The sequence below is a fragment of the Coregonus clupeaformis genome, chromosome 9 (assembly GCF_020615455.1).
Source record: "Coregonus clupeaformis isolate EN_2021a chromosome 9, ASM2061545v1, whole genome shotgun sequence".
Lineage (NCBI taxonomy): Eukaryota > Metazoa > Chordata > Actinopteri > Salmoniformes > Salmonidae > Coregonus > Coregonus clupeaformis.
Window position 1 is genome coordinate 52877686 of NC_059200.1, and position 12220 is coordinate 52889905.

The following is a 12220-nucleotide window of genomic DNA, read 5'->3' on the forward strand; positions in this document are numbered from 1 at the left end:
GCGTTGAATCTGCTTTGTCAGTGTGTTGACGAATGGGGCAGTTCACAGTAAGGTGATGACATACAGCGTAGTTCACAGTTCCATGTTGACAGTGATGCGGCAGCGAGCATGGCGTGCTGTTGGACAAGTTGACACGTCAGGTTTGCTTTACTTCACTTTATTAGGTTTTCAAGAAAACAAACAAGGAGGACCAAGGCACTCCTTCATATTTGAGGTGAATTTGACAGGGACAATAGACATGAATCAACATTTCTGTTAATGTGCCAAATAAAGCCCGCTGGCTAGTTGTCAACTGTAGCCTGTCTGGTCTATCTGGTTCAGGACTTTATCATCCAGAACAAGTAGACATACTGTATGAACTGCAAAGGCTCAGTGGTTAATATACAGTCACTTCTGCTGATTCCCCAAACAGTGTTTTATGTAGTGTCTCGTGACGGAGCTGGCCAGCATGAATGGGAGATTTGGGTCTGGGTTCCCAACTTCCGAAATGTTTGTTCTATGTGCATGAGAGCACCCTGGGAAGATGTTAACTTCTAAGACATAGGATGCATTCCAAATAGCACCCTATTTCCTTTCTAAGACATAGGATGCATTCCAAATAGCACCCTATTTCCTTTCTAAGACATAGGATGCATTCCAAATAGCACCCTATTTCCTTTCTAAGACATAGGGTGCATTCCAAATAGCACCCTATTTCCTTTCTAAGACATAGGGTGCATTCCAAATAGCACCCTATTTCCTTTCTAAGACATAGGGTGCATTCCAAATAGCACCCTATTTCCTTTCTAAGACAGGGTGCATTCCAAATAGCACCCTATTTCCTTTCTAAGACATAGGGTGCATTCCAAATAGCACCCTATTTCCTTTCTAAGACATAGGCTGCATCCCAAATAGCACCCTATTCCCTATATAGTGTACTACTTTTGCTTTTCAAAAGCAGTACACTATGTAGTGAATAGGGTGCTATTTGGGACGCACACATAATGTACTTCAGACAGGAAGTGACTCTTGTATAAAGGCGTTTCCAACATCATCAAAGTGATCCGTTAGTTATATTAGCCTATATCTCCTGCTGTATACATGTCAGGGATTGTCATGCACTGTCAGCTGTACAAATAGTTCAAGGATGTTACCTTGGTATAAACAGCAGGCTGGGATAGGGAGAGTGAGGATACGTCCCAAATGGCACCCTATTCCCTATATAGTGCACTACTTTTGACCAGAGCCTTATGGACCCTGGTCAAAAGTAGTGCACTAAATAGGGAATAGGGTGCCATTTAGCAGCTTGCAAGACTGAGGGATGGAGGTATGAGGATCTGGATTGTGTTTCCCTCTCCTACTAGCTACACCATAAAAGCTCCATTTGGCCAGTCATGTGAAGTCACAGCCCATTTAGACTCTATTTAGTCTTATCTATGTTCTAGAACTCTTCTCTCTCTCCACGGTTATATAACAACAGTAACACCAGAACTGCCTGTGTTCAAATAGGATTCGTTTTTTGTCTAATTCCAGAGTTTGGTTGAGCCTGTCTGGAGTGCCAAGTGGGCGAGGTTTGGAGTTGCACTTCTTGGGACTATTCCATTAGTTCCATTGCGCCAGACATGCTCAATTAAGCACAGCTGAAGTATCTGACAGAAAACGAATACTATTTGAACCCAGGTCTGCATGACAGTTATTTTTTTCTCAGAATTGGCTTCTGCTGCTGAAAGCTCTATTTTATTTGTTAGTAATTTTGAAGGATTTTCCTACGCTAAGTTCTACATACCACAGAAAGCTGTTCTCAGTACTCTGAGGTAAGTGGTCAGAGAATCTCACTTGTCACTAGGAGAGTTTGTCTCTAGAATGTTTCATAACTCTTTCCAGTGAATGTGTACTGTAGGTAGTATGGGCACTTTTGGCAGAAATCGATGATTTGAAAGCCATGGCATATTCACTCCGGGAATGACAGGGTCAAGAGTATGGGTTGTAAATGAGTGTTTGTACCTGAGATGTATTGCTCAATGTATGCTCTGTGAGTGGGAGTCACAGTGCAGCAAGCATGTGAGGAGGGATGAGCAAGGTCTTATTGAGAAGGACTACAAACCATTGTCTTTGTTTTCCAGGAGGAAGGCATTCTCCAGGACTACCTATTAGCCCTGACCACCAATGAACAGCTCCTCGCCCGCACAGCACTGGTAAGAGCTTACAGTTAGACCTCTTCATATACAGCACCTGATAATGTGTTGGCCAGCAGACACATGATAGTTGTATGGACTTGCACCACTTTGTACCTGGTAATGTTGAAGACAGGGATTGACTAGCAATGTTGAAAGTGACACTTTTTTAAATCTCATATAAAGATTTAAAGCTTTAACTACTCAACGTTTTCTTATTCAACTCACTCAGGATGGGAATGCTTAGAAACTATTCTTTCAAACATCTTCTAAGTACTTAGACTTTGCCTAGGACTACTCTTTGACCTAGATGGTTATCAATATCATGAATGATGCGTTTTGGAATGTGGGCTCAAACATATAGGCTAGATAACGTTCTCACTGTGCTTCCAGACCCAGATCTCCATAATATTCCAAAACATTCTCCATCCATGCTGTACAAATGACATTGATATACCACTTTTAAGACTGTTGTTTTCCCATTTGTCAATCAGGGTTTGATGAGCCCCAGAGTGAGAATACCGGTAGTCTTTAGTTATGATATTCAGCTGTTCCTCATTTCCTCCTCTAATGGTGAATCATAATGCTAGTGACACACAGCGGACTCCACACACACACACACACACACACACACACACACACACACACCCTCCATTCTGTACTAATGTATTTGGTAATTACTTTTCATTATCATGCGTGGCTTAGTGAACGTCATCTCTGCTCCGCTATGCTGTGATCCCGAACAGAGGGGCAAGGGGCCAGCAGCCAAGCAGTGTGGAGGGAGGAGGGAATCCAGGGGTGGTGGGAGTGGAGGGGATTGGGTGTGGGAGGGGAGATTCCGGGGTGTGAGATGCACGATTAAATTATAATGTCTGATTGTCAGAGCGGAGAAGGGTTTATCTGCATAGAAATAGAATTACTAGAACGGACATTCCCATTCAAGTCAATGTTCTATTATGGGTTTATTTAATTGTTTGTTCTGTCTATGTTTACCTGGCCAGGCTGCTAAGAACATGAGTGATGTCATCAGTGTACACATATTAGATTTTGAGGGAGAAGTTCTCCTTTACATTCAACAATATGTAAAAGACTGTATTTTATAAAGATGTCTAAAACCTCATTGATCTTCATCTATTATAGGCATTGGTTGAAGCTCAGTGTTCAATTCAAATCTCCCTACCATCATATCTAAGACAGTATGACACCAATCTCGATGAAAACTTGCAAATCAACTTAATTGGAGGTACACAACACACTTCCCGCCTCTCGTCATGAGCCGTCCGGCCTTTACCGAGAACCACAAACCAGATTTTTTAACAGGGTCATTAGCAATTCATTTAAAAAAAGTATGTATTGCGCCTACCTAGCTCATTCTAGACATCGGATTAAAACGAGACTATAGCGTCCATAAAGTTTGAGAAGGTTTTAATCCTAAGAAACCTGCCTACACATAGTTTGAAGTACAATACCAACAACGCTACTGTAGGTCAAAGCTGTGTGCTGGAAAACCTTGGTAGAGCATGGGTGAAATAGGCATTTTGGTGCTCATGTGAATTTCCTTTATTTTTCGGCTTCAGACCAATGCCTATTCTCACTTAACATAGTTTTTCGTTTTTAATTGTGTATATACAGTGCATTCGGAAAGTATTTAGACTTTTTCCACATTTAGTTACATTACAGACTTATTCTAAAATATAATAAGTATTTATCCCTTATCTATCTACTCACAATACCTATAATGACAAAGCAAAAACAGATTTTTAGAAATGTTTGCAAGTTTATTAAAAATATATAAAACGGGAATATCACATTTACATAAGTATTCAGACCCTTTACTCTGTACTTTGTTGAAGCACCTTTGGCAGTGATTACAGCCTCGTCTTCTTGGGTATGACGCTACAAGCTTGGCACAACTGTATTTGGGGAGTTTCTCCCATTCTTCTCTGCAGATCCTCTCAAGCTCTGTCAGGTTGGATGGGGAGCGTCGCTGTACAGCTATTTTCAAGTCTCTCTAGAGATGATCGATCGGGTTCAAGTCCGGGCTCTGGCTGGGCCACTCAAGGACATTCAGAGACTTGTCCCGAAGCCACTCCTGCATTGTTGGCTGTGTGCTTAGGGTCATTGTCCTGTTGGAAGGTGAATCTTTGCCCCAGTCTGAGGTCCTGAGCACTCTGGAGCAGGTTTTCATCAAGGATCTCTCTGTACTTTTTTCCATTCATCTTTCCTTCGATCCTAACTAGTCTCCCAGTCCCTGCCATTGAATAACATCCCCACAGCATGATTCTGCCACCACAATGCTTCACCGTAGGGATGGTGCAAGGTTTCATCAGACCAGAGAATCTTATTTCTCATGGTTTGAGAGTCTAGGTGCCTTTTGGCAAACACCAAGCGGGCTGTCATGTGCCTTTTACTGAGGAGTGGCTTCTGTCTGGCCACTCTACCATAAATGCCTGGTTGGTGGAGTGCTGCAGAGATGGTTGTCCTTCTGGAAGGTTCTCCCATTTCCACATATGAACTATGGAGCTCTATCAGAGTGACCATCAGGTTCTTGGTCACCTCTCTGACCAAGGCCCTTTTCCCCCGATTGTTTGGCCGAGTGGCCAGCTCTAGGAAGTGTCTTGGTGGTTCCAAACTTCTTCAATTTAAGAATAATGTAGGCCACTCTGTTCTTGGGGACAGAGTGGCCTACGTCTCGGAGCTCTATGGACAATTCCTTCGACCTCATGGCTTGGTTTTTGCTCTGACATGCACTGTCAACTGTGGGACCTTATGTAGACAGGTGTGTGCCTTTCCAAATCATGTCCAATCAATTGAATTTACCACAGGTGGACTCCAATCAAGTTGTAGAAATCTCAAGGATGATCAATGGAAACAGGATGCACCTGAGCTCAATTTTGAGTCTCATAGCAAAGGGTCTGAATACTTATGTAAATAAGGTATTTCTGTTTTTTATTTTTTATAGAATAGCAAACATTTCTAAAAACCTGTTTTCGCTTTGTCATTATGGGGTATTGTGTGTAGATTGATGAGGAAAAAATGTAATTTAATGAATTTTAGAATAAGGCTGTAACGTAACAAAATGTGGAAAAAGTCAAGGGGTCTGAATACTTTCTGAATGCACTGTAACTCCTCTCCTTGCTCAACTCCTCCACTCTCACACACTCCCTCCTCCCCACCTTTCTTTCTTTCTCTCTCTCTCTCTCTCTCTCTCTCTCTCTCTCCCACATCCCCTCCTCTCTCACTCACTTACTCATTCACTCACTTTCCTCTCTTTTTTTTATCATGCAGGCTCTGAAGAACATCGCAGCCATCAGTCTGGCTATCAATTACCCCAATAAATCCACCAAGCTGCTCAATACATCCCCCTGAGAATGGAGAGAGAGACGGAACGATGGAGAGAGAGGAAGAGAAAAAGAAAGCGAGCGACTTGGAGGGGTGGATATCCTCATATCCTGTCTCTGGGATGAAGGGGAAAGAGAAAGAAAGAAAGAAAGAAAGAAAGAAAGAAAGAAAGAAAGAAATACCTTCTGAATGTCTTCCCGCAATGGCAGAACTGTAAAAGGGATTCACTCCTTCCTTCCCTGCTTCTATTCTCTCTCAAACCCAATTTCTATCCTCTCTCCATCCCCCTGTTTTCCCTCTCCATCTCTTTGTACTATTTTTACTGACGGGGGAGAAGGGGGGGGCTAACTCGACAACAACACATCACTCTATCACAATCCTTTTGCCTTAGGTGAATACAATGTATCAGCATCGTGTGGGTTTCAGAGAAGGAAGATAGATAGCCTAGCTGTGTGGCTTTATGTTTAGGTTGAAGATGCTGCAGAAGCCCCTGTGCTAAAGAAAATTAAGTGTGCCAAATTTGCCACCTTTCTGTGGAGAAATAGACGTTTATTTCCGGTTTATTTTATTTCTTAGACAAAAGCCACCTTGGTTTTAGACAATCGGTCGTTCATGGAGAAAGCGGGTCACCTTACCTAGCTCCCCGAATCCCTGTCTCTCTGTGGACAGTGTAGAGCAGAACTAAAAATACAGCTACAGCCCAGAACCGGAGAGAACATTGCTGTGGAGGCTCCTGAGCCTCAAATATGTCACCACGGGGAGAGAAAGCTCAGCTCTGACCTAACATCTCGGCTGTGTTTTCTCCACAGCTTCCTCCTTTTTGTGAACATGGAGGACAACTGTTTTTGGCCCCAGTGTGGTCTGTCTGTATCACAGTACTTCATTTAGAGGGTCGTATGGGGTTACTCTGGAAACAGTCTCACGTTGTCATACTTCCTAGTCTCATCCGCTCAGCAACAGAATGGGAGAAGTTGTAATCTAGGTTCCCCTATATATTGGATTTCAGTATATTCACACAGACTATAGGTATATGCACCCGTTGACATGGTAAATTGTCGTAGGGCATGGACACGGCACCAATGGTTAACAGGTAAACTCACTTTTGTCCACAGTCACTGGTGTCGGCTAATTATGCCACGAGTGAAATGCTCGAACACCACGCACCACTGTAGAGTTGTCTGCATGACAGTGGCAATGTATTGATGGGGTTTATAGTAGATCTTCACACTCTGGCTATATACTGTACTGTAGATTATAAGGACATCAGGGAAAAGTGTTTTCCTGCCATTTCTGTTCAAAGCTATAGGAGAACAGGGTCAGTCAGCTGTGTGAGATGAAGCCCATTGTACAGAACACACACACGCACCGTATAATGTGGCTAGTTTATTATAGTAGCCTGGCGGTCCATGCTTAATGTGCCATAGCCAACCTCTAGCTTGTGTTCCTTCATTGTCATGCCAAAAACAACATACGTGGCTTGACAATACTTGAGAATTGGCTACAGCACATACAGTATGTGGATCTCACGATTCAATAATGAGTATTACTTCCACAAATCAGAACTATGGATATTTGACCTGAATGACATGCCAGATTGAGATATTGATGAGGTGACGTGATTGGTTGTGGTCAGATAGGTGTGTGAGCTTTCTGGAGTGTGATTTGGTTCTTATCAGAAACATGTGAACACCTTATGTTTCATGATCACATTTAGAATTAAATCGTTTTTGTTTTAGTTCTTTAGATCTTAGTTTTTATTCTTTTGGTTTTATTCATTTTTTTCCTTTGATAAATTGTCCTGATCAAATAGATTAAAAGACAAAAGCCCTTTATTTTAAAACAGCTTCCTTGAGATTAATTGGATCGATGATTATATTGCAGTGTTATTTAGTATGGTGATTGGGATTCATTGCAATGTTCAGAGTTCTATTTTTGTTGAAGTTTTGTGTGTGGCATAATTTAATAGGAAAGACGACGGACGGTGGTGTATGTATGCCAAAGAATACCCTTTTTGTCAAAACATGAAATGTGTCTGTAATATCTCTTCCAACCAGAGCACTTTATGGAGCCTCCTAAGGATGTGTTGTCACATAGCTGCTCTGTATTGTGTGGAAATAGGGGAAAGGAAGGAAAACTGAGATTTTTTATTTTGGAGGTCCTGTACTGTTATTGAGGACAGGTTAGAGAGGGTTAGCTGGGTTCTAGCTGATGATGACACAGGCTGTTGGGTCTCCTACGTTTTTGTTTACATGCGTCAGCCAGTGTTGAGCATCTAAAAATGGCCGCCACATGGTCACCAAGATGACCGCCAACATGGGCGTCTCTTCCCTCCCAGAGAATCCAGTTCAGCAGCGCCCCTACGTCTTGGACAGGGAAGCTAAAAGTTTAATTTGGCTCTATATTCCAGAATTTTGGATTTGAGATCAAATGTTTTATGAGGCGACAGTACATAATATCACCTTTTATTTGAGGGTATTTTCATACATATCTGTTTTACCGTTTAGAAATGAAAGCACTTTGTGTCTAGTCCCCCATTTGAAGGTGTCATACGAATTTGGCCAAATGCACTTAGTGTATTAAAGTAGTCCAAAGTTTAGTACATTGGTCCCATATTCCTAGCACTCAATGACTACATCAAGCTTGTGACTCTACAAGCTTGTTGGATGCATTTACAGTTTGTTTAGGTTGTTTCTGAAATTAATGGTAAATAATGAATTGTCATTTTAATTGTAAGTAAGAAGAAGAATATGTTTCTGAACACACTAATGTGGATGCTACCATGATTACAGATAATCATGAATGAATCGTGAATAATGAGGAGTGAGAAAGTTAGAGGCATCAATATTATACCCCCCAAAAAATCCTAACTCCCATGTTATTGGTAATGGTGAGAGGTTAGCATGTTTTGGGGGTATGATCTTTGTTCCTCTGTAACTTTCTCACTCATCATTATTAATGATTCATTTATGATTATCCGTAATCATGGTAGCATTCACATTAATGTAGAAGTGTTCGGAAACATATTATATTCTTATTTGCAATAAAAGTGACTCCAAAATGACACAATTCATTATTTACATTCATTTCTATTGGCCTCAACCTTATCTGAAACACAACCAAAACAAACTGCAAATGCATCCAACAAGTTTGTAATCACTAGCTTGATGTAGTCATTGCATGCTAGTAATATGGGACCAATACGTTAACATGACTTATTTTATTAATTTCCCACCGTTTTATACACTATAAATAAAAAAGTATGTGGACACCGCATCAAATTAGTGGATTGGGCTATTTCAGCTAAACCCGTTGGTGACAGGTGTATAAAATTGAGCACACAGCCATGCAATCTCCATAGACAAACATTGGCAGTAGAATGGCCTTACTGAAGAGCTCAGTGACTTTCAACGTGGCACCCACGGGGGGCTAGTATGAAAAAATAAAAAATTAATGTATGCACTCACTAACTGTAAGTCGCTCTGGATAAGAGCGTCTGCTAAATGACTAAAATGTAATGCCACCTTTCCAACAAGTCAGTTCGTCAAATCTCTGCCCTGCTAGAGCAACTGTATGTGCTGTTATTGTGAAGTGGAAACGTGTAGGAGCAACAACGGCTCAGCCACGAAGTGGTAGGCCACACAAACTCACAGAACTGGACCGCTGAGTGCTGAAGAGTGTAGCGTGTAAAAATCATCTGAGTTCCAAACTTCCTCTGGAAGCAACGTCAGCACAAGAACTGGTCGTCAGGAGCGTCATGAAATGGGTTTCCATGGCCAAGTAGTTGCACACAAGCCTAAGATCACCATGTGCAATGCCAAGCGTCGGCTGGAGTGGTGTAAAGCTCGCCGCCATTGGACTCTGAAGCAGTGGAAATGCGTTCTCTGGAGTGATGAATCACGCTTCACCATCTGGCAGTCTGGGTTTGGCGGATGCCAGGAGAACAATACCTGCCCGAATGCATAGTGCCAACTGTAATTTTTGGTGGAGGAGGAATAATGGTCTGGGGCTGTTTTTCATGGTTCGGGCTAGGCCCCTTAGTTCCACTGAAGGGAAATCTTAATGCTACAGCATACAATGACATTCTAGATGATTCTGTGCTTGTAACTTTTTAGGGAAGGCCCTTTCCTGTTTCAGCATGACAATGCCCCCGTTCACAAAGCGATGTCCGTACAGAAATAGTTTGTCGAGATCGGTGTGGAAGAACTTGACTGGCCTGCACAAAGCCCTAACCTCAACCCCATCGAACACCTTTGGGATGAATGGGAACGCCGACTGCGACCCAAGCCCAACATCAGTGCCCGACCTCACTAATGCTCTTGTGGCTGAATGGAAGCAAGTCCCCGCAGCAATGTTCCAACATCTACTGTAAAGCCTTCCCAGAAGAGTCAAGGCTGTTATAGCAGCAAAGGGGGGACCAACTCCATATTAATGCCCATGATTTTGGAATGAGATCTTCGAGGAGCACATACTTATGGTCATGTAGTGTAAGCCAGAACACAAAAAAACTAGACAGTTCTAAGACACTGAGGCTTTTATGTCTAAGAAATGTGTCTCTGCCTCCATCCAGTGGTCGGTTGTGTCTTTACGATCTATTTTGTCAGCTCTTTGCCACGTCACGTCAAAGGGGTGGTCCTAAGAAAAGCAGCTCTCTATGTTGACTTGCTCACGACACAGACATGACACAAACATGGCTGGATTCCTATCAAGCAGACGGTTCTAAATATATAGCTGTATGATAAAGAATGCGACCTACACACTTCCTTAAACCAAAAATGAGTAAAACATTTTGTGTGGAATTCAACTATTTTTACGTCGAAGATCGACACCAAAGCATATCAGTAGAACCAATAAAAAGGCCTTTTTGCAGAGCATCTCCCCTTGTTGATATGGAGGACGCATGCCGTTTGAATGGCCAAAATGTTGATAAGACGTTCACAAATCACAAATGCAATAAAGAAGGTGAAATATTTCGGGTAGATGTTCCTAAAACTGATTGTAACTATATATAGACGCATTATAAAGTATGAAAATGATTATTCATTCACATGTCATGAATTTACTATGATATCATCATATTTGTATATGGCTTATTATACTTTTATTATGTACTACTAGATCATATGGATTGAAACTTTTTTTATTTTTCTTCTCAGACCTGAATAAACAATTCCAGGTGAAAGCCAAAGACCATAGCTTTCTGGGCCTTCTTGCTAGATTGATGAATACAGCCATAGTAAAACAGTGCAAAGCGGCTGTCAGATAAAGAGTACAGTATAAGTGAATTTGTCCAGAGGCTTATGTCATCTTCAAATGGGGGGACTGGATACATAAAGTGCTTTCATTTATAAACTGTAAAACAGATACGTAGGAAAATACTCTCAAATAAAAGGTGACATGTAGCCTCTTATAAAAATGTTATCTCAAATCCAAAATGCTGGAGTATATAGCCAAATTAAACGTTTTAGCTTCAATGTCCAAATACATATGTAGGGGAGTGTCACTATAATGTGCCTACGGTAAAAAAATCCCATAAAGGAATCATAATTTATCCCTCATATTATTGTAAATGTCTTCATCAATTCTATTTTTAAAGATAAATATATTGTTTAATTTGAGCTTTTTTCTATCTTTTTACTTTTAAAGTATTCTCTTTTTTTTTGGTGAATGAAGTTTATTTTAAACTGACTTAGGTTTGAATGTACATAGTTGTGAATATTGTTAATTGCACATAGTAATAATAATGCAGGGGAAAAAGAGGAAAGTCTTTCATATCAACCGCCATACAAAGAATAATATTCATATATTGTATTGTTCTCAAAAGACTAGACACTTCTTTTGATTTTGTATGAGTGGCACATTGGAGAAGGGGGGGGTTGGGGGGGGAGTACTGCTTGGGTTGAATTGTGTTCCGTTTTTAATTAAAACACAATTTTGATGCGGGACGTGTTTGTCTCTGTTAACTTTATTTTTTTCTGTCTTTTAGATGTGCTCATTAGGGACTTATTTTGAAACTAAACTTTGCAATATTTTCTGAGACAAGTCAGACTCGGCAGCTTTAAATTGGAGCTGTCGTGCTACATTATTACAGCCTTCGTTTCACTGGAATTGAAAATGCATACATTTTTCAATCGCAAGTAATTGTGAAAAAAAATACTTAAAGGTAGACTCTTTGACATACATGCAGAAATTAAACAGCATAGTGGGTCAGCGTTGAAGCACGAGGCTCAACTTCTCCGCTGTTTGGTGGCCTGGCTACCATGCTGTGAACCACGTGAAGCAAACCCATGCACATGCGCAGATACTATGAGAGCAAAGTCTTGCATCTTGCTCATCTCAATATCTGCGGTGCTGCTCGTGGCAAAGTCATTTAGCTGAGTCTACCTCTTTAAAACATGAAAATAGTGGTTGTCTACATTTCACGTGTGTTGTTCAATGGTCATGTCTATTACATGTTGTATGGGTCTTTTTACATGTCTTAAACTCATCTATTTTAAATGATACATTCTTCAAAACATCTTGCAACAGTGTTCTTGAACTGGAGATGTCCTCTATAACAGCTTTTTTTGTACCAGTGACCAGCTAGGCAATCGCTTTATTATTTAAAACACTTTTCGGTGCATTATCTCCAACCGTTCAAAAGCTAGAGTCAAATTTGTAGGAAGAAAATAGGAACTGCTCCGTTTGTCCCAAACGCTAGCAAATATTGAAGGTTACTCACTTAACCG

The 12220-nt window shown here is 41.1% G+C and overlaps 1 protein-coding gene across 3 annotated transcripts in view; it reads left to right on the top strand.

Annotated features, from left to right (window-relative positions):
• Positions 1–7238, top strand: part of zzef1 (zinc finger, ZZ-type with EF hand domain 1) — a 52959-nt gene extending 45721 nt beyond the window's left edge. For all 3 annotated transcript variants that reach the window (XM_041886676.2, XM_041886677.2, XM_041886678.2), the window contains exons 55-56: positions 2103–2174; positions 5442–7238. In XM_041886676.2, the coding sequence (XP_041742610.1) occupies positions 2103–2174; positions 5442–5522 (153 nt within the window). In that variant the 3' untranslated portion in view covers positions 5523–7238. The remainder of the gene's footprint in view (positions 1–2102; positions 2175–5441) is intronic.
• Positions 7239–12220: the final 4982 nt, after the last annotated feature.